At 37.1% G+C, this 25,077-nt stretch overlaps 1 protein-coding gene across 1 annotated transcript in view; it reads right to left on the bottom strand.

Annotated features, from left to right (window-relative positions):
* Atp13a3 (ATPase 13A3) overlaps positions 1-25,077 on the bottom strand; it is a 96,455-nt gene that overhangs the window by 42,076 nt on the left and 29,302 nt on the right. Inside the window, exons 4-16 of the mRNA XM_042670322.1 lie at positions 23,711-23,808; positions 21,298-21,471; positions 19,852-20,034; positions 19,567-19,637; positions 17,149-17,229; positions 15,437-15,506; positions 11,802-11,936; positions 9,907-9,979; positions 6,811-6,942; positions 4,692-4,871; positions 4,423-4,580; positions 2,134-2,310; positions 11-72 (exon numbers count right to left, since the gene is read on the bottom strand). Coding sequence (XP_042526256.1) covers positions 11-72; positions 2,134-2,310; positions 4,423-4,580; positions 4,692-4,871; positions 6,811-6,942; positions 9,907-9,979; positions 11,802-11,936; positions 15,437-15,506; positions 17,149-17,229; positions 19,567-19,637; positions 19,852-20,034; positions 21,298-21,471; positions 23,711-23,761 — 1,547 coding nt within the window. The 5' untranslated portion in view covers positions 23,762-23,808. The remainder of the gene's footprint in view (positions 1-10; positions 73-2,133; positions 2,311-4,422; positions 4,581-4,691; positions 4,872-6,810; positions 6,943-9,906; positions 9,980-11,801; positions 11,937-15,436; positions 15,507-17,148; positions 17,230-19,566; positions 19,638-19,851; positions 20,035-21,297; positions 21,472-23,710; positions 23,809-25,077) is intronic.

The raw sequence follows: 25,077 nt of genomic DNA, 5'->3' as shown, positions 1-25,077 counted from the left end.
TAATATTTACCGGGTATTTTCCACTCGTTGAATCCCCCACAGATCTAAACCATCTTCAGTAAGAGTTCCAGTCTAAAATTTGAAAAACATACATGCACAAGTAAATATAATGCCTTTAAAAAGAAAAAAAATCCAAAGACAGACATATATTATTATGAACTATATTTTTTAGAAAGACAGGCAACAAGGCCCAAAGACAGACATATATTATTATGAACTATATTTTTTAGAAAGACAGCAACAAGGCTGGGAAGGTGGCTCAGTGGTAGAGCACTTGCTTGCATGCTCGAGGCCCTGGGTTCGATTCCTCAGCACCACATAAGAAAAAAGCCGGAAGTGGCACTGTGGCTCAATGGTAGAGCACTAGCCTTGAGCTGAAGAGCTGAGGGACAGTGCCCAGGCCCAGAGTTCAGGCCCCACTACCGGACCCAAAAAAAAAAAAAAAAGACAGCAACAACAAAAACCTATTCTTTATACACGTAAGAGTCTGAGAGGAAAGAAAAGATAGGAACAGCTGAGATCTACAGGCACTGACCAGAGAATAATAACCAGGATATATGGTTAAAATGTAAAACTCGGTGTAAAACAGTACTCACATTCCTCCATGTAGGAATCTTATCAGTATAATTATGTACTTATATACTTTCATTATTAAGTATATCAATAAATCTATCCATGAATAAAGAATGCAAATAACAGCAAGCAGAATTAGGTCATAGGGAGTCCATAAAAAAAGAGGTAAAGGACTCAGTTTCTTCAATAAAATGATTGAAGATGAAGAGCAAAGAAAGAAAATTGTTAAAGATTAATTACAGGATTCTACCTGGAAAACAAAATTATAAAAACTTGAAATACTATTTGTGATAGGCAGTAAAATCTGAATATGAACTGGTTATCAGATAACTCTATTAATTAGTTAACTTTGTCAAGTGTGATTTAAGAGGTATTGTATTTCTTTTAAAAAGCATCTTATCTTCCATAAAACATTATCAGATAACTAGAGGTGTAACACAATGACTAATGCTGCCCCCTTTATAATGAGGACAAATTGAGATAAGTTTGACAAAAATGTCTATAACTGTTAAATCTGGGTAAGGAGTAAAGAACTTACTATACTTGATTATATCTGTATCTTTTCCCCACTAGTATGTCTATTTCAAATTTATACTAAGAAAGATTCTAGAGTGGTGGCACATGTCTGCAATCCCAAACTTGGGAGGCTGAGACAGAAGATTTACTATAAATTCAGGGCCAAACTAGCTACATAACAGACCCTTGCTGGAAAACAAAACAAGAAAGAAGATTCTAAGTTGGAGCTGTAACTCAAAAGTAGAATATTTACTTGGCGTGCATGAGGCTCTAGGTCCCAAATTCATGCCTACCCTCCCCCAAAGAAAATTTCTAAAGAATAAATTAAAAATTCTAAACAGATGTATAAAACAATCTTGACAGAATATATGTCTTTCATGTTTTAAGTAATAAAATGCTCAAAAACCAAATTATCAGTTACCTAGTAGAGTTTGATAGGCCTATTGTTAAGACTTATTCTTAAAACTTCTAGAAAAACCTAATTTCATCTCAGGAAGGGATAAACCCTTGTATGAGGCAAGGTCCATTTCATAAAGGTTAATAAAACCATAAAATCACTGACCATGGTTTTGAAACAAGTAATAATATCACAGAGCAAACACTAAACACACATTCTTATAAGCATAGTCAACACATTATCTAAGGAACCTATTCCATAAAATTAGGCAAAAGACCATACAGCTTTTAGTACTTATTACTACTAAGTTTTATTACTTATACATTTTAACCTTTTTTATTTTTTTGGAGATGGGGGTCTTGCTATGTTGCCCAGGATGACCTCAAACTCGTTGGCTCAAGCTATCTTCCTGACTCAGCCTCCCAACTGCTAGGACTACAGGTCTGAGCCACCATGCCTGCTTTACTTGTTACTACTACAAAACATAATTCTGGATACAAGCAATTAGTCAATTGTAGATTTCAGCAAGTAAGTAATATTCAGAAGCTTTTAAAATTGAGAAAATAATTTAAAAGGTGCATATAATGTTTGAGAAAGGAAAATCAGAGCATTTAAAATGAGTTTTATAAATTGGTTCACATAAAAACCCCAAGATTCAGCTGTCCACAGATATTTATCCTTTGAGGACTGATACAGAAAATACCAACATTTTTCAGTCTTCTTTGAGCATATACAATACCAGCAGTCATGGCAGCAGGAAGTGCAGGTGGTACAGTAATTGTAATGATATCAAGAGATTCAATAATGATTTCTCCAACTTCTACCTATAATTGACACAAAAATAAATATCAAGTCCTCTACATTATTTACCAATTGAATATGGTTATTTCTTTAGTGAAAACCAATCAACATGTTATTTCTACATACACAGACTAATGATCTCCATTTTTTTTTCTTTCAGAAATTTTTTAAAATAGAGAACTAAAAAAAAGAAAAGAAAAAAGAAACAACCAACCCTTATGGGGTTGGAGGTGTGGCTCAGTTGGTAGAGCAGTAACAAATGAACGAAAGTGTCAGGTATTGAGTTCAAGTCCTAGCCTCAGACTCAAAAAAGAAAACTCAACAAATTGTCAAACAAATTGCAGAATCAAAGTTACAGGAAGCTTCTGAAAGTTAAAGAAAGCTATTCTCATTCTAGTTCCCCTACGTTCTTCACATACAAACTTCAGACCAAGTGCAACTAACTTTGGCTGGATACTAACACTTCTTCTATAAGTCTCCCATAGGTACAAAAGTGAAATCCTTTAGAGATTTCACTTTTGAAATGTCCTTTAGAGATGTTTTCTTTTTCTTTCTTTCTTTTTTTTTTTTGGGTCCAGTAGTGGGGCCTGAGCGCTGTCCCTCAGCTTTTCAAGCGCTCTACCACTTAAGCCACAGTGCCACTTCCGGCCTTTTTCTTCCCTGCTTATGTGGTGCTGAGGAATCGAACCCAGGGCCTCATGCATGCAAGGCAAGCACTCTACCACTGAGCCACCTTCCCAGCGCCCCCCCCCTTTTTAAAAGTCCATGAGACTTTTTTTTTTGGGGGGGGCGGTCCAGTCGTGGGGCCTGAACTCTGGACCTGGGCACTGTCCCTCAGCTCTTCAACTCAAAGCTAGCGCTCTATCACTTGAGCCACAGCACCACTTCCGGCTTTTTTCTTTTTGCTTATGTGGTCTGAGGAATCGAACCCAGGGCCTCATGCATGCAAGGCAAGCGCTCTACCACTGAGCCACTTTCCCAGCCCCTTAGAGATGTTTTCAATTAAATATTCAAAATTAATTTAATTGATACATATTTTATCCCAGAAATTGTAAAAAAAAAAAAAAAATTTTTGGTACATTATGTGATTTTACTCCTTTAGGTCGCAAAAAGAAAAACTACCACCTAAAAAACCAAAGCTATCCAAAAGAATTATTTGGGGCTGGGAAGATAGCTTAGTGGTAGAGCACTTGCCGTGCATGCATGAGGCCCTGGGTTTGATTCCTCAGCACCACATAAGCAGAAAGAAAAAAAAAAAAAAAGCCGGAAGTGGCGTTATGGCTCAAGTGGTAGAGTGCTAGCCTTGAGCTGAAGAGCTGAGGGACAGCACCCAGGCCCAGAATTCAGGCCCATGACTGGACCCCCCCCCCCCAAAAAAAAGAGAATTTTTTACTATGGGTTCAAGTATTCTATATTTACACTCTTTTCCTGGTACTGGTGTTTGAACTAAGATTTGTACTTGGACTTGCACTTGCTTGGCTAGTACTCTACCACCGGAGTCATGCTTCTGGCCTAGCTTATTGCTCATAATTTTGGAGTCTCATGGACTTTTCCGTCCAGGATGGCTTCAAACCTTAATCCTCTGTACCTAAGCCTTCTGAGGAGCAAGGATTACAGGCATGAGCCACTTGTATCCACCTTCTACTTATATATATGTATATATATATATATATATATTTTTTTTTTTTTTAGGTATTAGTATATGGAGGACTTTTCATTATGATGTCTCTACACAAGCATACAATGTACTCCCATCAACCTCACCCATCACTCTCTCCCCTTCCCTGTCAAAACAAGTTCAAACAAATTTCACTGCGCTCTCCATATTTACCCTTATCTAACCTCTCTTCCATTTTACTCTACACCCAACTAACATATATACTGCACAACATAAACTGTTTTCTTGGGGTTTTTTGACTGATAGTCTTGCTATGTATAGTTTAGGCTGATCTTAAACTTCCTGCTTCAGCCTCCCAATATATTTGTGCTTTTAAATATAATAAATACTAGTTTCATTTGAGTTAAATTAACCATGCTAGCTTAAAAATTTAGATCCTATCTCAATAGCCACATTTCTATTTCTCAATAGTCATAAGTGATAAAGATCAAATCTTACCCGAGTCCTAATAACATACCTCATTTAAAATGCTATTGACAATTGTGTAGATGAACCCAATGCCAGCCACTGCCACAAGACATAGTAGAAATAAGTAAGCATCTCTGTAGAGTTTAAAGTCAGTTGGTTTAGGATACAATATAGAGCGGACCAGTTGTCCTTTGGAAGTACTAAATCCTTTCAAAAAAGAAAAGAAAAAGAAAATTTAAAAAGAGAGAATTATTACCCAACTAGAATCCAGTGGGTATCATAAATGATAAAACATGCAAGGAATTAAATGTCTTCTACCTGTCCTAACTACTATGGCTTTAACAAGTTCTCCAGTGTAAAAACGGGTCTGAATAACAGTCGTCCCACAAAACAGAGTGTGTCGTTTATGTGTTTCTGGGCTGTATAATTCCTCTCCCATTCCTTTTATATCCACTGAAGGATTTGGCAAATTAGTCTTTGTCACTGGAACACTCTCTCCTATTAAAAAAAAATTATACCGAAGCATAAATCAATATCAAGCACACATAAAAATTATTGCATTATAAAATATTCTCAATGTTAACAATACTGTAGGAGAGTATAATCAATAAACTTTTTGCCTACTAACTGGTTCACCTAGAAACATCAAGTTGTCTTAACTACAGAAAGTGGTTTGTGACTCGAAGTCTACATCTTGTCTATATCTAGATATGAATACATTGTGGAAGTTTCAAAGAAAATCGGGTAATTCAACAACCTCATTACCCATCCTCTTATTCCTAAGAATTGTATGACAGCACTGTCACACAGCCACCTTCCCAGCCCCAGCACTTACATTTCTTGCATGAAAGAAAGTTAATATGCAGGATATATGGATGTGTTTTAAGATGATTCTTTTAACAGTTTCAAAATCCATTATGCAGCAATCATTTTCTTACCAGACTATGACAATAAGTCACATGATTTTAAAAAATAAAGATCTACTTCCAGATTATGACGTTCCTTAGAAAAGTCAGTCTGAGGGCTGGGAAGATGGCTGAGTGGTAGAGTACTCGCCTTGCATGCATGAGGCCCTGGGTTCTATTCCTCAGCACCACATAAGCAGGAAAAAAAAAAAAGCCGGAAGTGTTGCTGTGGCTCAAGCGGTAGAGTGCTAGCCTTGAGCTGAAGAGCTGAGGGACAGTGCCCAGGCTCAGAGTTCAGGCCCTACGACTAGCAAAAAAAAAGAAAAAAGTCACTCTGAAGTCTATTTTTCCTTTAATAGTTTTTACATGTTGAAATGAAACTCCTTTGTCCTACTGAACCATAATTTAAAAAAATAAAATAATGAAAGATTTTTATTAGCATACATTAGTTGTACAGGAGGGGACGTTTCATTGTTGCCATTTTCTTTCATACATGCACACAATGCAGCCCCATTAATCTCACCACACCTATCAGTATCCCTCCTCCCCCTTCTTAAAACAATTTCAACTCAATTACTTTTCTCTTTATACAGTCATATAAAGACTTTGATTATATTCACTTTTCCCCAATCCTGCTGGTACTATGCCCCAAAAGCTTGCTTTACTCTCTTGTCGTTCATTTATTTTAGAATATTTTAAATGTATTTCTCCCAATTTAAAAAATATGTAAAACCTTTCTTCTCACTCAACAAATAAGAAAGCAAACATGCTATTTTGGGGGGGGGGGGGGGGGGGGGGGAGGGTCCAGTTGTGGGGCCTGAACTCTGGGCCTGGGCGCTGTCCCTTAGCTCTTCAGCTCAAGGCTAGCACTCTACCACTTGAACCACAGCAACACTTCCAGCTTTTTTTTTTTTTTTTCTGCTTATGTGGTGCTGAGGAATCGAACCCAGGGCCTCATGCATGCAAGGCAAACGCTCTACCACTGAGCCACCATCCCAGCCCTCATGCTACATTCTTTTTTTGGGGGGTCTGGTCGTGGGGCCTGAACTCTGGGCCTAGGCGCTGTCCCTCAGCTCTTCAGCTCAAGGCTAGCACTCTACCACTTGAGCCATAGCACCACTTCCGGCTTTTTTCTGCTTATGTGGTGCTGAGGAATCGAACCCAGAGCCTCAGGCATGCAAGGCAAGCGCTCTACCACTGAGCCAACTTCCCAGCCCCCACATGCTACATTCTTATCTTAGGCAAAGGGTTTCTTTCTTCTTATTAAACTATATACCCAGGCCCAGAGTTCAGGCCCCAGGACGGACCCAAAAATAAATAAACAAACAAACTATATACCATTCCCTTATGTCAGAAAAGTAGTCAGAGCAAGGCAAAGACATGTAGACAACACTAGCATTGTAATTTAGTACAATATTCATCAACATATTCATGAACAAAGGATATAAAAGGCAAGTTAATTTTGAAAAGTTAAGACAGTATATACTTAATACTAGTATCATGAGCAACTGATTTGATAGTTGTTTATTTACCTGTCAACATGCTTTCATTGACAATACAAGTACCATTAATGAGTACTGCATCACAAGGCATGACTGTCCCATTTAATGGAATAACCATGACATCTCCCGGCACAAGGTCTGTAGAAAAAATCTCCTCTATTTCTGAATTTAAAGAAAGCAAAATTAGACTAGTCCTTAACTTGAAACAAAAAATACAAAAATGAATCATCTATCCCAAGGTCTCCTGATCTCTCTATATATTTAATAATATAATGGAATTAATATGAAAATGCCACTAATTGGAAAATTGACAAAATGGGGAGTTAGACTATCAAAATATGGTATGTCAGCTAGTCTGTTTTCTGATTGGATGCTGAGTATAGATGTTGCCAAGCCTGCACACATGGGTGTGGAACAGTCATCAATTTTAGCTACCAATCATCTTGGAAAACAAACACAGTAAATCCACACACACAAAAATAAATTTGATAAAACAAAATGAACTCATATTTGTCTAATCCCATGAAAATAGAAAAAAACATATTTTCTTTTCTATTGCATTTTTATAGTATTCTTTTCTCACGGACATTACTTATAACCCTAATATCTCACAGCTTCTCAGTATTCTTTAGTCTTTTCAGATGTTAATTTAAATACAATTAAATTTATTAGATTAATTCAACATTTTAGAATTACCTACTTATTTCCTTAAAATTTTAAATTAGCTAAACTCTTTTTAAAATAAATTTCCCAGCTCAAAATGAGATGGTATATATCTGTAATGCCCAGCACTCAGGAAGCTAAGGCAAGAGGATCTAGAGTTTAAGACTAGTCTGGCCTGCATAGCAAGATTCTGTCAAAGAAAAGAAAGGTTTGACTTTTTGTGCTCTTTTGTTTTGTTATGCTAGCCCTGGGGCTTAAACTCAGGTCTGGGCAATGTCCCTGAGCTTCTTTTGCCCAAGGCTAGCATTCTACCACTTGAGCCACAGGCCACTTCTGGCTTTTTCTGTTTATATGGTACTAAAGAGTTGAACCCAGGGCTTCCTGTATGGTAGGCATTCCCAGCCCCCTTTTTTTCTTTAGATGACAAGTCAGTCTGTATTTTCTTGACTCCAGACTACATCCAAGTGTTTTCTTCCTTCACTGTGCTTCTGGGTTACTTTCTACCCTTATTGAGAGGATCTGAATCAACTAGCTGCATTTACTGGAGGAGGATTGGTACTCTTACTCTTTCTGCTCTGTTGCTGCTGAAAATATTAGGGATGCCAGGACGGACGTATCATTCAGCTTGTATTGCCCTTACCTCTACGTCTTAAATGTATATCATTGGTACTTTATTTTCTAGTACATTGAAAAGGAGAATTTTCAGTGGTACTGAAGTTTTCATAAAAGTCAGACTTAAAAGTTCTTATCAGAGCTGGGAAGGTGCCTCAGTGGTAGAGCGCTTGCCTTGCATGCATGAGGCCCTAGGTTCGATTCCCCAGCACCACATAAGGGAAAAGAAAAAAAGCCGGAAGTGGCGCTGTGGCTCAAGTGGTAGAGCATTAGCTTTGAGCTGAAGAGCTGAGGGACAGCGCCCAGGCCCAGAGTTCAGGCCCCACGACCGGACCCCCCCAAAAAAATTTTTTTAATTAAAAAAATAATAAAAAATAAAAGTTCTTATCAGTATAGAGTAGGTATATTAATTCCATTTTTAAACTGAAGACTAGTACATCTACTATGTTCTAAATATTATTAGTTTTATCATAATTAGCAAATTGTTTTTTTCTTTTGTTATTATAAAGGTGATGTTCACAGGAATTACAATTATCTAAGTCAGGTGTAACTTACTTTTTTTAAGAAAGGGAAAACATATGCTTGTCCTACAGACTGAAACCATGAAACAGTAGTTTTGTCCTCATTCACCTGTGTTTACACTCTCTTGAGACCAGTATTAAATGTGAGGAGGAGCTGGTCGCTGGTGGCTCATGCCTATAATCCCAGTTACTCAGGAGGCTGAGATCTGAGGATCAGGGTTCAAAACCAGCCCAGGTAGGAAAGTCCATGAGACTAATCTCCAATTAACCACCAGAAAACTGGATGTGGCACTGTGGCTCAAATGGTAGAACACTAGCCTTGAGCTGAAGAGCTCAGGGACAGCACCCAGGCCCAGAGTTCAAGCTCCTTAACCGACCAAAAAAAAAAAAAAGAGGAGTGAGGAAAACGAAAGGTAGACAGAATACCTAAATAGAATGGGAAACAAATCTTTGGCACTAAGGGAAGATCACTCATTTAATTTTATGTATTTAATGGTGGTACTGGGGTTTGCTAACTAGGTATTCTACTACTTGAGCCATGTTCACAGGCCCTCTTCTACACACCCCTTTCTGTTTTTCAGAGTGTGTACTTGGTTCAGTAGACATACATTCCTCCTTGCTTCCCCCTTTGCTTTTTCCTTCCCTTTCTTTTCCTTTTATCATACATTGTCCCATCTTTTCAATGAGACTTCCAAGAGCCTGGAATAGTGCCTATAGTCTAGACTATAGACAAATGTAATTTTTTTGGTGCCAATCCTGGGGCGTGACCTAAGGGCCTAGGTGCTGTCTTAGAGCTTTTTTTTTTTTTTTTTTTTTTTTTTGGGGGGGGGGGGGGGGTGGTCCGGTCGTGGGGCCTGAACTCTGGGCCTGGGCACTGTCCTTCAGTTCTTTAGCTCAAGGCAAGTGCTCTACCACTTGAGCCACAGCGTTTTTCTTTTTGCTTATGTGGTGCTGAGGAATCGAACCCAGGGCCTCAGTCATGCAAGGCAAGCGCTCTACCACTGAGCCAGCTTCTCAGCCCCACGTCTTTGAGCTTTTTGCTCATGTCTAATGCTCTACTACCTGAGGCACAGCTCCACTTCTGGATTTTTGACGGTTAATTAGAAATGAGTCTCACAGACTTCCCTGCTTAGGGTGGCTCTGAATTGCAATTCTCAGATCTCAGCCTTGAGTAACTAGGATTACAGGTATGAGCCATCAGCACTCAGCTAACGAATGTAAGTTTATATAAGTGAGTGGATTTCTTACAAACTCAAGAATCTAAATGTAAGCATACACTGCTTAATGGGCTTTTATGACTAATCTTTCATTTATCACCTAAAGTACCTACCTTCGTTTACTCTACAAACTGAAACTCTCACAGTACTGTGAGTTGCCACCATGTCATGCAACATAATGTATTGCTGAAAGAAGAAAAAGAAATTAAAATTAGCCAATATCCACATGAACTTATTCTTCAAATCATCTCCTAAGTGGCTAAAAAGAGTGCATTAATGTAAGAGTGTTAATGTAAGCACATTACTCTGCCTTTAAAAAAAAAAATGTCAAATCAAAGGTTCAAGGAATATTCACTGAATATTCACTTCAAACAAAATAAGAAGCCAAGGGAAAACAATTGAGTTTAATATCAGATTGACCTACACAGTGAGATACAGTCTATTAAAAAAAAAAAAAGCAGCACTGTAAGGAGATAGTCTTGGAAAGGGGGAGGGAGGAACCAGCTTCTGACTCTAAAAAACTTGTCTACCTCTTACTCAAAAAAAAAAAAAAAAAAAAAAAAAAGCAGGGTGCCTGTGGCTCAGGCCTGTAATCCTAACTACTCAGGAAACTGAGATCTGAAGATCTTGGCTCAAAGCCAGACGGGGCAGGAAAGTCCCATGAGATTCTTATGGCACTCAAAAGTCAGATGTGGAGCTGTGGTTCAAAGGGTAGAGCACTACCCTTGAGCAAAAGAGTTCAAGACCCATGACTGACAAGAAAGAAAGAGAGAAAAGAAAGAAAAGAAGGAAGAAAGACAATTGAGAAAGAAAGAGCGAGAGATTGAGAGAAAGAATGAAAGAAAGAAAGAGAGAGGAAGGAAGGAAGGAAGGAAGGAAGGAAGGAAGGAAGGAAGGAAGGAAGGAAGGAAGGAAGGAAGGAAGGAAGGAAGGAAGGAAAGAGAGAGAAAGAGCGAGAAAGAGAGAAAAAGAGGGGAGGGAGGGAGGGAGGAGGGAGGGAGGGAGGGAGAAGAAAGCCACAGTTGGGCCCTAGTGGCTCACACCTATAATCCTACTACTCAGGAGGCTAAGAGCTGAAGACTGTAGTTCAAAGCTGGCAAGAAAGTCTAAAACTTTTATCTCCTATTAACCACCAAAAAGCCAGAAGAGGAGCTATGTATGGCTTAAGTGGTAGAGCAATTAAGCATCAAAGCTAAGGGACATTGCCCAGGCCCAGTGCCCAGGCCCTGAGTTCGAGCCCCAGGGTCAGCACAAAAAAATATAGGGGCCAATGGCTTACACCTTTAATCCTAGCTATTCTGGAGGCTGACATCTGAAAATAGCAGTTCAAAGCCAGCCTCGGCAGAAAAGTCCTCCATAAGACTCTGATCTAACTAGTCAAAAAACGAGAAGTGGTGCTGTGACTCAAATGGTAGAGCGCTAGCTTTGAGCACACACAAACAGGCTCAGGGACAGGGCCCAGGCCATGAGTCCAAGCCCCACAACTGACCAAAAAAAAAAAAAAAAAAAAGGGCCAGGCATGGTGATGCCTGCTTAGGATGTCATCTGGAGGCAAAAAAATTAGCAAGAACCTCTATGTCGATTAATAAGTCAGGTATAATGTAATCTAGGTTACACAGGCAGTATCGGTAAGAAGGATCTCAATCTGAGGTCAACCTTGGGCAAAAATATAAGATCCTATCTGAAATATAACTAAAGCAAAAAAGGGCACAAATTAACTTAGTGGCTGCCTAACAAGCATGAAGCCCCAAATTCATCAAACTAATATAAAAGGTTGCTAAGGTACATTATATTCATGTACGGAAATGTTATAATGAAACTTCCTGTATACAACTAATATATGCTAGTGAAAATACTTTTTAAATTTCCAAAAATGCAGAAAAAGGTATGTATATTCATGCGACTGAGATAAATACATTTCATAATTACTCTGTACCAAGTACTAGTTTACACATCTAACATCATTACTAAAACATGCAAATAGAGTTCAATAATCAATTGGACTTACCTTTCTAATGGAATATAGTGAGCTCATAATTGATACTATAGACATAATCACAATGGCTAGAGCATAGTAATAGTATTCATCAGTGCTCCACAGTATAACACTGAACAGCTGAAAAATGTAAAATGGATTGAGAACCTAGAAAACAAGATTTTAAAAAGTTAAATTGAGACATTTACAAGCATGTACATATTCTACCTATTCATTTGAGAAGTTACCAATCAGAAACAAAAGATAAGCTCCTTAGTCTCCCTAGTATTCTAAATCTGGTTAAATAAGCTTAAATATTTGTATCAATTTAGATTCATACTAAACACAGATTCAGATAGAAAAGACTAAACTTATCCGTTCTGCATTCCCTTTTGTAATAAGTACATTTGTTTCCAAATTACTTCTGTTCTCATCCAGTAAATAATATAAAACTCCTAAACAGAAAGTGGAGTTATGGCTCAGGTGGTAGAGTGCCAGGCTTGAGCAAAAAAGCTAATGGACAGTGACGAGTACAAGCAAAAACAAACAAACCCTTCTTAGCCAGGCGCTCAAGCCCGTTAATCCTAGCTACTCAGGAGGCTGAGATCTGAGGCTGGCAGTTCAAAGCCAGTCTGGGCAGGAAAGTTTGTGAGTCTTTTTTTTTTTTTGTCCCGTCGTGGGGCCTGAACTCTGGGCCTGGGCGCTGTTCCTCAGCTCTTCAGCTCAAGGCTAGTGCTCTACCACTTGAGCCACAGTGCCACTTCCAGCTTTTTTTTTCCTGCTTATGTGGTGCTGAGGAATCGAACCCAGGGCCTCATGCATGCAAGGCAAGTGCTCTACCACTGAGCCACCTTCCCAGCCCTGTGAGAGTCTTATCCCCAATTAACAACCAGAAAATCAGAAGTGGCACAAGTGCTCAAGTGGTAGAGCACTAGCCTTGAGCTGAAGAGCTGAAGGAGTTCGGGCCCCATACCATGACTGACAAAAAAACAAACAACAAAAAAACCTTAATTGGAGGAAAGATAAAAATGGGTTAAATTGTTTTGTTTTTGAAAAAGCCAGGCACCGGTGGCTCAACCTGTAATCCTAGCTACTTAGAAAACTGAGATCTGAGGATCGCAGTTTAAAGCCTCCCTCAGCCTCAACAGCAAAGTCTGTGAGACGCTTATCTCGAAGACACTACTCAGAAAAATCCAGAAGTGGCACTGTGGCTCAAGTGGTAAAGTGCTAGCTCAGGGACAGAGCCCAGGCCCTGAGTTCAAGCCCAGGACTGAAGAGGGAAAAAAAAAAAGATGTGCCAGGCACTGGTGGCTCACACCTATAATTCTAGCTACTCAGGAGGCTGAGATCTGAAGATCATGGTTCCCAGACAGTCCAGGCAAGAAACTTCATGAGACTTTTATCTCCAATTAATCACCAAAAAATTAGAAGTGAAGCTGTGGCTCACAGTGGTAGAGTGCTATCCTTGAGCAGAAGAGCTCAGGAGAGCCCTGAGTTCAAGCCCCACGACCAACAAAAAATAAATGAGAAAACCCTAGCAGTAACTTTACCCTGTTTCGTGGTATTTTATCAACTTCATTAATATCCTCCAAATGGCTTAAAATGGATATTATTACTTCTCAAAGCATTTTCACATATATATAACCTCAAATCCAAAGGAGACACTCAAAGAATTTGTCTATAATATTAGATAAAAGTCAGCAAATTAGATACTATTTTGAAAATAAACTATATAACTTATGGGTAGGGACAAGAAAGAAAAACTGGGAGAGAACAAGGGAAAGGATGACATTGTCACAAAAAAAATGTATTTATTACCTGACATGTAACTATAACCCCTCTGTACATCACCTTTATAATAATAAAAAAATTGAATTTGTTTTTAAAGTCAGTAGAAACAATGTTTTCTAAATACCAAAGATGGATGTGGGTGTTGATGGCTCAGGCCTGTAATCCCAGTGTCTCAGATCCCAGCTTGGATCTGAAAGATCACAGTTAAGGTGCAGCCTAGGCAGAAAAGTTTGCTAGACTCTCTCTCCAAAATAACCAGCCAAAAGCAAGGATGAAGCATGGCTCAAGTGGCAGAGTGCCAGCCAAGCAAGCAAGCTGTCCAAATGTAAGAACCCTGGTACCACCAAAAAATAATATGGTTACTGATGAGACAACATTACAAATCAGGCTTTCTGCATTCCTTATCATTATAGTATGCTATTTATGTAGACAACATTATACTGTAAAAAACTGATGACAAGGGGCTGGGAAGGTGGCTCAGTGGTAGAGCGCTTGGCTTGCATGCGTGAGGCCCTGGGTTCGATTCCTCAGCACCACATAAGCAAAAAGAAAAAAGCCAGAAGTGGTGCTGTGGCTCAAGTGGTAGAGCGCTAGCCTTGAGCTGAAGGACAGCGCCCAGGCCCAGAATTCAGGCCCCACAACCGGACCCCCCCAAAAAAAAAATTAAAAAAAATAAATTGTTCTTATATAAAAAAAAAAAAACTAATGACAAGTGACTGTTTTCCAGATTGCTAGTCATCCAATACAACTAAGTCTCTTTACCAAAAAACAAAACCAAGATTGACAAGCTTTGTTCTGCTAAGCAGTTTACAGTAGTAATTATAACCTCCTTTACATTTCCATTCACAGACCTTTATTCATGCCACCATGACCCTTATAATTGAACCTTCACTATCAACTTGTTTCCTCTCCAACTCCCAGTGCAAGTCCTTAAGGACAAATCATGTTACATGTTCATTTTCAAACTTCTAGGAAAACGCTTAATTTGCAATAATGTACCAGGATATACATAATGTGAAGAAAAGATAGTAGGAAAAATTCTTAAGAGAAAAACATTTTCTATTTCTATTTCTCCTTGTTCTATTCCATCAAACAAAAATCAATTCTTTGGGTTTTTTTGTTTTGTTTTGTTTTTTTGATAAGTCATGGGGCTTGAACTCTAGGCCTGGGCATTATCCCTGAGCTCTTCAGCTCAAGACTAGTACTCTACCACTTGAGCCACAGTATCACTTTCAGTCTTTTCTGTTTATGTGGTGCTGAGGAATCAAACACAGGGCCTCATGCAGGGAAGGCAAGCACTCTATCGCTGAGCCACCTTCCCGGCCCCAAAATTCAATTCTTGATAAAACAAATAAAGACAAGTATATGCAACTGTAAGACAGAATAAGTTCAAAATGCACAACTTCTTGTAAGGAAAAGAAATCTTTGTAAGGAAAACAAATGAGGGGGAAAAAAAAACAAAACACCTTTCTCTTGCCTTCTAAGGAAAGGAGAACAAATAGAAGTTAAGAAGCAGAAATCCAAGTACAGCTAGGCATTGGTGGCTCACGTCTGTAATCCCAGCTACTCAGGAAGCTGAGATCTGAAGATCTAGGTTCGAGCTCAGCTCAGGCAGAGAAGTCTCTGTGAGACTCTTATTGCTAATTAACCACTCAAAAACTGGAAGTGGAGCTGTGGCTCAAAGTGATAGAGTGCTAACCTTGAACAAAAAAGAGCTCAAGGGAAGCTCACAGGCCCTAAATTCAAGCCCACAATAAAAAATAAAAGAATCAAGAACACCTTAGTACTTAATTATGACTTTCCAAACTGATATATCTACTCATTACAAATGCTGATCTATAAACACATACACATACATACATACAAAATAGTCTTACCTCTTTAATTAGAAGCTTAAAAACAGAAGGCACTTTCACAGCAATCTCATTTATTCCATAAAGCAATTTTCTATAACAGGAAAATACAATAATAGTGTTAGGTTGAATTATATAATAGTGTAATTTAAGAAAGGCATCGTATTAGATAAAGCTCAAACCACAGACTGTTCTTAAATTCATGTTTCTAAAAGCCTGTGTTCTATGACTAAAATTCTCTACCTCAAAAAAAATTTTGTGTACAATATTTAAACAGAGAAGTCAACACTAAGTAATTGCATGGTTTGCATTTTATTTCACTATCTCATGTCTTTACATTCATCGAGTTTTTCTCACTTGTCAATAATAAACCATGCTAGCACAGACTCTTTTCTCCATCCTTGAATAGGTCTTAACAATTAATTTTTTTTACAAAAGATAAATCTGAGAATCCTGTACTATTTTTCTAACAAGGATATTGGTACTAACAGTGTTGATTTCAAATTCTGTATATTTTAGAAAACAACACTTTAAAAAAACATCAGGGACTCACTTGCCTAGGACTGAGGCCCTATGGTTATCTCCAATTCTGCCAAAAAAGAGAAGAGAGATGAGGGGAGGGGAGGGGAGGGGAGGGGAGGGGAGGGGAGGGGAAGGGAGGGAAAAAAGAGAAAAGAAAAAGAGGAAAGGAAATGGTTGCTTAAATCCTCCCACTTAATTCCTTATAATTGGACTTTCTATATGATATAGTAACTTTTGCCTTTTATACAGTTAAGTCTGAATTTTTTATTCTAGCCCTTTTTGGGGGGAGGGGGACATGCTATAGTAGTAATAGAAAATTTATAATTGAGCCAAACTAGAGTCATGACTCAAGCAATAAGGCACTGGATGATCAAGCTAGCCAAATAAAAATACACAGTCTTGAGTTAAAGCCCCAATACCAGTGCAGAAAAAAATATTATAATATGAAAATCACTTTTACCTTTAAACTGAGACACACTGGCATACTTTTATGCTTTAACGAAGAATAACACAATGAAAAAAAGTATGGCTCCCAATTTGTGGTAAGTCTGAGCTCATGCTTACAATTCCCAGTATTTCAGAAAATCTAAGATGCTACCAACTTACAAAACATTCCACTATTTTATATATGATCAACATAAAACTTCTGTTGAGCAAAGAATGGTACCTACCAACTACATGACACACCTCAATTTTAGAGAGCAAAAATGCAGGAAGTTTTGCACCTTAGAGTTGATGAAATATGGTATAACTTCAAGAATATCACCTTCAACAAAGCTTTAACTCTCTGTAACTTTTTCCTTTTTTTCTTTTTTTTTTTTTCTGCCAGTCGTGGGCCTGAACTCTGGGCCAGGGCGTTGTCCCTCAGCTCTTCAGCTCAAGGCTAGCACCCTACCACTTGAGCCACAGCACCACTTCCAGCTTTTTCTGCTTATGTGGTGCTGAGGAATAGAACTCAGGGCCTCATGCATGCAAGGCAAGCACTCTACCACTGAGCCACCTTCCCAGCCCAACTTTCTGTAACTCTTTTTTTTTTTTTTTCTGTAACTCTTAAACTGAGTTTTACTCAAATAAGATAGCAGTCGGTTCTCAACTACTAGTCAATAATCTTTAAATACCTGCTAATATATAGTATAAAATAATGGATTGGCTATATATACTCCTAAATAAAGGAATTTTGAGAAGAGGTCTAACTTTAGTTGGATAAAAATTACCTGTAGGCATGCATCCCCTTTGTCAGTCCTGCACTATGCTTTTCATAAATTGACGTACAAGAAACACCTTCATCCAGTCCCCTAAATAAATCCAAAGTTTTTACTTTAAACAAAGTTTCAAATATCCAAATTTCTTAATGCCTCATTTTTCTACATGCCTGATTTTAGAACCTCCTTCCAAACTTCTTAAAAATCCTTAACAAAAATGTAGAAATAACAGACGAGAATCTTTAAAGTCTCAAATTCTTAAGATAAACAATAATAGTCTAAATCTCAAACACAACAACCAAGTTATCAACTGCATTTATCAAATGAAAAGATGACAACTCAACTTTAATGTAACATATTCCTTTAACAAGTTGCCAAAACTGAGATAATAATTAAATTAATAAAATTTAAAGTAAAAAATATAAGTAATTTGAGAATTCTAAACTACAGATTAAAAAGGTTTTATCAACATAGGTTCTCCTTTACAATATTAAGCCTAAAAGAAATCCTATTCATCATCTTCCATCTCCACAAAAGCAACAAAATAAATCTTTTCCTTAGCTAGTTGCATACCTAGGTTAAAAGGACACAATTTTAAGTCAGAGTCAATGTCTAAGGCTTATCATAATTCTAACTAGCATCCAACTAACACATCTATTTTCCCAAAATATATTAAATATACTTAAAATTTTAATGGAGATACCAGCCAAACACCAACTCCAAAGCAAAGAGAATAGTAGACGTACTTAATTCTAATCCTTTTCCAAATAGGAAAGCTAAGTCCCATAATATATTGATTTCACTGAGATAAGTTGAAACTTTGTAAGTATTCTATAACTGACAGAAATTACATAAAAAATATATTTTAAAAATTTTCCCCACTGAAATTGATAACCTTTCCAGAAGGCACCAAGAACCAGCATGCTCCAATATTAATGTTTTAGGAAAGTGGCAGCTTATTTACAATTTCATTTAAAGCAATGATTCTAAATCAAGATTTTTAGAATTCAGTATGTGAAAATGCTTCGGCTCTTGTGTCTGATGAAAAAATCTAGGAATTTATGTTAATATTCATGATTCTTGATTCTTCTGTTAGATTTAAGATATGTGAATGTTTATAATAATCCTTTGAACAAGAACAAAAAAAACACTAAATCCTCAGCAAGATAACACTAGAGGACTGCCTAAGCCCAGTAATGTGGGGACAGTATAAATCCCATATTTTAAAGAAAAACATACAAATTCAGCAATTATATAATGAACTCATCACACAAAAGATAAATTTTAAGAGATTAATCCTGTTTGTCCTACCCAAAGATGACCTGTTTGCCTATGCCCTATACTCTAGCTAAACAGTTTAAAAGTAAGTTTCTAACTCTCTATGACTTGACTTCTCAAAACTGAATGGGACTGCTAACAAATCAGGAAGTCATGATTCAGATACTCGAAAACATAGGGGCTGTAAGTGTGGCTCAGTGGTACAGTCCCTATTTATTAGTATGCTTGAGTCAATACCTAAGTTTGATCTCCAACACAAGCACACCATAAAAAATATCTAAGTGTTGCCAGGTGCTGGTAGCTCATGCCTGTAATCCTAGCTACTCAGGAGGCTGAGATCTGAGGATCATGGTTCAAAGCCAGCCCGGACAGGAATGTACATGAGACTCTTATCTCCAATTAACCACCAGAAAACCAGAAGTGGCACTGTGGCTAAAGTGGAAGAATGTTCTTGCCTTAAGCTGAAGAGCTCAGGGACAATATCCAGGCCCAGAGTTCAAGCCCTACAACTGACAAAAACAAAACAAAACATCACATCTAAGTCAGATGAGTGCTGGTGGCTCTGTCTTTAATTCTTGCTCCTCAGGAGGATGAGAGCTGAGGGTGAAGCCAGTGCAGGCAGGAAAGTCCAAGTAAGATGGCTCAAAGTTGTAAAGCACTAGCCTTGAGCAGAAAAGCTAAGGGACAACACACAGACCCTGAGTTTAAGATCCACAACACACACAGACACACACACACACACACACACACAAATATGTATGTCAAAATCTTAAGGTACAGATATACTCAAATTCTCTTTGAAGTAAAAATGATAAAGCAATTAGTCTTGGAAGATTTTGTTATCACAGTGCTGCTAAAGGCTTTCACCATGTATCCCTCCCCGTGTGGCTTCAAACTTGAGATCCCATGCCTCAGCCTCCCAGGTACTGGGATTAGAAGTATAACACAACTGGATTATTTCTAAATTTTATGTAAAATTTAGGTACAATTTCCTTTAAAAAAAAACAAAAACCCGTAACTCTTCAAATAACACTGGTGAGTTATCAGGGAATACAGTTACACAAAAACTTCCTTAATTTTATATAACACTAGAACAAATTCTCTTTTTAGTGTACATTTATAATATGGTACAAGCAAAAGAAAGGTACTTACTTTAAGAAATCAAAATTGTGAATGGTATCATTCCAGAAATATTTTACACTATGGTGGGTGAAATAACGAATCTGTAGAATATACAAAAATGTTACAAAGAACTTATCATTGCTTATTATAATATGTAATGTTTCTTCTATTAATACCTAAACTGTTACACTTAGTGATATTTTATATGCATATAAAAATGTTATCTTAGGCAGTAACTACAAACAAAATTATAAGCTATATGACAGTATAAAGTGTTAACTGGTTTTAAAGAAAATTTGACACTGATCACAATACCTGTTGTGACTGAGTCTGTGAATATTTATTCATTTCATGGCTAGTATCTTCAGTAGGATTCTCAGTTAAATGGACTGCATGGCCATTTGAAATCTTATTAGCTATAGATTTTGGATTAACAAATGGGTGACTTTCCAGAGAAAGAAAGCGAATTTTTGCACAAAACCACATTTTGAATTCATCCTTAGGAGAACGAGAAAAAGGTCAAGAATCAGTTTTATATATATATATATATATATATATATATATATATATATACATACATACACACATACACACAGATTACAAAACTGCCTATATTTTCATTTAATTCCCATTCTTTACATATTTAATCATCTCTTATTGAAAAAGCATCGTTTGGAGTCTTTAACTCCCATTACCTACAATGAGGAACAGGAAATGTTCCTTTTTTTTTTTCTATTTTTTCACTACTTTATCCTGTTGTACTAAAATAAATCCTTGATAGATTTTTTTTTAAAGCCTCATTTCCTACTCACTAAACTTCAAAAGATGAATCAATTCAAACATACTTTCATTGCTCACCAGTTTTATACTTCACCAGTTTAATAAATACTAGCCTATTCCATTAAATATTACAATTCCTTAATTGATCCACCTACATATGAACACTACATATTAAAACCTCTCATAAAATGCTAATCCAATTAATTTAAAAAAAAAAAAAAAAAAAAAAACCTCCGGAGATATAGGAGCATCATACATTAGATAGGCAGCTAGTCTATCTGAGGCATAGTCCAATCAATGGAGATCTGGGCTATAATCCTAAAGTGCCAGTACCTTAAAAGGTTAAGTCTTATCTCTCAGGGTAAGCTAGGTCAGTATTCAAGGGTTAGAGAGTTCCCACCAAGCATGTACAGGGTCCAGGTTTCAATTTTCACAAGGGAAAAGAGAGGGGAAAAGAAAGAGAGTGAGAGAGAGGAACTCAGAACAACCTCTAAGGGTTATCAAGAGCTATAAAAGGAAGTGAGTAACCTGATCATCTTTTAAGATTTCCTTAAATTCTAGTCATTATAAAAATTTTCACCTCAGTTAGGCACTGGAAACTCATGACTGTAATCCCAGTACTCAGGAGGCTTAGATCTGAAGATCACAGTTCAAAGCCAGCCTAGGCAGGAAAATCCATGAGACTTTTTACCTCCAATTAATCACCAGAAAACCAGAAGTGGCACCATGGCTGAAAGTGGAAGGCACTAGCCTTGAGCAAAAAAAAGCTCAGGGATAGTGCGCTCAGGCCATGAGTTCAAGCCCCATCACCAACCAAAAGAAAAAAATAATTAACTTCAAATAGATATTTTATAAATATTAACTAGACAAAGATTCTTCATTATCTCCTAGCAATTGTGTTCCAGTAAATATTACTTTGAACAAAGCACATGCAAAATCATTATTTTACTCCTGGAATATTCAATAAATGCGTGGACTTACAGTAGTCCTCAGCAGCACCACTTCACAGTCTTTAATTGCAGCTCTGATACAGGTCGCTTTCACCCGCCACTCTGGCATCCAGTAGAGGAGCAGGAGGAGAAACCCACCAGTGCAAATCACTCCTAAAGAAACTATGGCAAGCTTCCAGCGACTCAAATTATAACCATAAATCTCCTGCATGAACACAGTAATCACATAATAATTATCAAATGATACAGCAAATGAATTCACACTTTCCTTGTTTCCAAAATTGTCTTAAACGAAGTATCACAAACTAAATATTTAGTCATAAACCAAGTATTTTTAATCTATAATTCACCTTTAAACTTTGTTTCTAATAACTTCCAGTCTAAATTACACTTTTAATAGTAAAATTTGTTAGTATTTACACTTTATGGTTTTATTACTGATCTGCTTTATGAGTTCTTTCCCATTAACAGAATATTCTTTAGTATGTTCTTACTTTTTATGTTTTAGTAATTCTTCCAGAATATACATTGCTACAAACTAAATTTCTAAACTTCATTTTGGAATAATTTCACATCTGCAGAAAAGTTACAAAAATATTAGTTTTTGTTGTTTTTGTTGTTTTGCTAGTAGTAGGACCTAGTATTTACTCAGCTGGATCTCTACCACTTCAGCCATACTTTTGGTTCTTCTGTTTGCTGGTTATTTTTAGAGGGGGAGACTTTCCTGCCTGGATGGCCTCGAACCACCACCCTCCAGATCTCAGCCTTCTGATTGGCTAGGATTATAGACATGAGCCTCTAGTACTCCAATTATTATAGAGCTCTTATAGATCTTTAGACCTCTTGTCCAGTTTCCCCTAATGTTAGGATCTTGGTACTTTTGGCTAGGCAGGCACTCTACTACTTCTTGAGCCACAACTTAGCCCCTCCCCTTTTATGTTTTAGTTTCTCTGTGTGTGTGTATATGTGTTGCAGGGGTGACCTGGGACTTCAACTTAGGGACTTAGGGTTTAACACTGTTGTCCCTGAGCTTTTATTCCTCAAGACTAGGTGCTCTCTACTTGAGTCCCAGCTCTATCTACTTTCAGCTTTTTAGTGGTTAATTTGGGACAAGAGTTTCATGAACTTTCTTGCCTTTGCTGGCTTTGAACTGGAATCCTCAGATCTTGGCCTCCTGAGTAACTAGGATTGCAGTAGTGAGCTACTGATGTCCAGTCTTTATTCTTCAGATAGTATTCTCATCATTTTGCCTGGGTCTGGCTTCAGATTCTGATCCACTTACCTGTTCATTCGCAACCTACTTACTTGGTAAAATAAGGGTCATGCTAACTTTTTGCTAGGGCTGGTTTCAAACTGATCCTTTCAATCTCCACCTTTAAGCGAGTATCTGGGATTACAGGTATGAGCCACTGCACCCGGGCATAGAAATGATCTCATTACAACTACCACAAGGATTTCCAGATGTAACAAACCAAAATGCAGAGGTCTTAAATTTCAAATAAGAAATGAATTTTTTGTCTGTCTCATAAAACATTTGAAACATATGCCAAAAATTTATTCCTTGGTATTTGAAATTCACATTTAAAACATCTTTTATTTTACCTGACATAGCCCCACTCTAGCTCCATAACTAAAACAAGGTTTTTTTGTTAGTGTTTTTCCAATTAAGTTGGTTTTTCAACTATACTAAAACTGAAAATCTTTTTTTACAGTATTTCAAAATATTTATTAAAGAAATCAAAAGATAAAAAAACTATCGATTTTTACAAAATACATTGCAAACGGCAAAATGGTGAGACAAAGCCAATGCAGCAGAGGGTGCATTGTGGGAGAGGGAAAGTGGGAGAAAAATGAGGGAGGGGGTAACAGTGCTTGACAAGAAATGTACTGACTACCTTATGTAACTGTAACCACTTTGTACATCACCTTGACAATAAAATTAAATTTTAAAAAAATTTTAAAAAGAAAAAAAATACATTGCAAACATGTTTCATCAGACACTGTAAACTGAAAATCTTTATTAGGGATTTTATTTTATTATTAGCTAGTTTAATATCTTCAATTACCAAATGCCAAAGCATACTTCTCCAAGTTTTAGCCAACAAATACAGATACTACATAATCTCAATTTCAAAAACATAGGATAAGAGGGGAAAAAAAAAAAAAAACACCTCACTGACTTTTTTTTCCAGTCATGGGGCTTAAAATCTCTGAGCTTCTTTTGCTCAAGGCTAGCGCTTTACCACTTGAACCACAGCGCCACTTCCAGCTTTTTCTGTTTATGAGGTGCTGAGGAATCAAACCCAGGGCCTCATACATACAAGACAAACACTCTACCACTGAGCCACCTTCCCAGCCCCTCTACTGAGATTGTAAACTGTACTTTTCTACTTTCTATGAAAAAATATCACATACTTCACAAGTAAAGCATGAAAGCTGATTACCATTTCATCTTCTTGACCCTGGTTGATAGTCTTCCTTTCTTCTCTGTCCATATCTACAGGGATTTGAAAAGTTTGTGCTTCACAACACTTGAAGATAACTGAGGGAATAAACAAATGTTGGTGAATTTTTTTTTAATCTCAATAGACTGTTTTAACTTCATTCTACAACTGCCTGAAAGTATTCTGACTTTTTAAAATCCCAATAACTATTTAACTTCATTCTACAGTTGTCTTTGAAAATATTTTAGTTAAATAGTAATTCTTCCAAGACAATGTTGAATACTTCCTAATTTTCTTTTATAGCTTTTTTTTTTTTTTCCAGAGCTGAAGACCGAACTCAGGGCCTTGCGCTTGCCAGGCTCTTCCAGTGAGCTAAACCCCCAACCCCTTCCTAATTTTCTTATAATACAAGTCCATTTGATATAATTAAGTTGGTTCTCTTGGCAATTCAACAGTATGTTAACTAAAACTAAGAACATTGCATTGATACACCTATACTTGCTATAGACTTGATTCAGAACAATTTAAATTCTAAGAAAACCTATTATAAAATCGTCCTTTCTCATTCCCCAGATTCAAGTAGTCTTAAATTTAACCCCTTGATTTAAAATGCTTTATAGAATTCAATTTATACTTTGAACTAGAGTAAAGAAGTAACAACACATCAACAGGGAAAACAACTCCAAAGCCTCTCAAGATTATTCATCACCCAACCGATGCTTGCTTAGCAGTGATACCATGGCAATTCCAGGTCAAGAATCCATTATTACTATGGCAGGAACACTCTTACTGAGAACACTTAACTGACCACCTGTCCCAATTCCAAGTTCACCAAGAAATTTCCAATGGTCTTAAACTACCCATGGAGTTTGGCTAGGGAGAAAACTCACAAGCCTCACAAACATATTTTTCCATATTTTTCTGCAATTCAATTACATCTTCAACAACCTTTTCAAGATTTGCAAAGTACAAAACAATGCCATTTTGTTTCCAATTGTTTTTGCTTCTTAGGAAACATGCATCTCATCCCTTATTTGCAATAAATAACATATGTCTAGAACAAGCAGAAAAGGTCAAAAGCTATGTACATATGATCATATAAGGATGACGTGAAGCGAAATGAACCCCAAGATAAGGACAAAAGTGGTTTTTTCTTTCTTGCTATTGTTTTTAATTTATTTATAATGTACTATTTGATTTTTTTTTTGTTTGTTTCTTAAGTATGTTCTTCCCCCACGGTATAATCCCTGTTTTCACTGTATTTGATTCTGGTGCCCTGAATCTTGTATATACATTTTTCTAATTTGGGGAGAGGAAGGGAAATAACAAAATGCTGAAATAAGGATATAGGTTGACCCTGTAACAAT

Source organism: Dipodomys spectabilis, unplaced genomic scaffold, assembly GCF_019054845.1.
Source record: "Dipodomys spectabilis isolate Male_0828 unplaced genomic scaffold, ASM1905484v1 ptg000017l, whole genome shotgun sequence".
Taxonomy (NCBI): Eukaryota; Metazoa; Chordata; class Mammalia; order Rodentia; family Heteromyidae; genus Dipodomys; species Dipodomys spectabilis.
The sequence above is the reverse complement of the archived record's forward strand: the minus strand, read 5'-3'. Positions and strand labels throughout refer to the sequence as shown.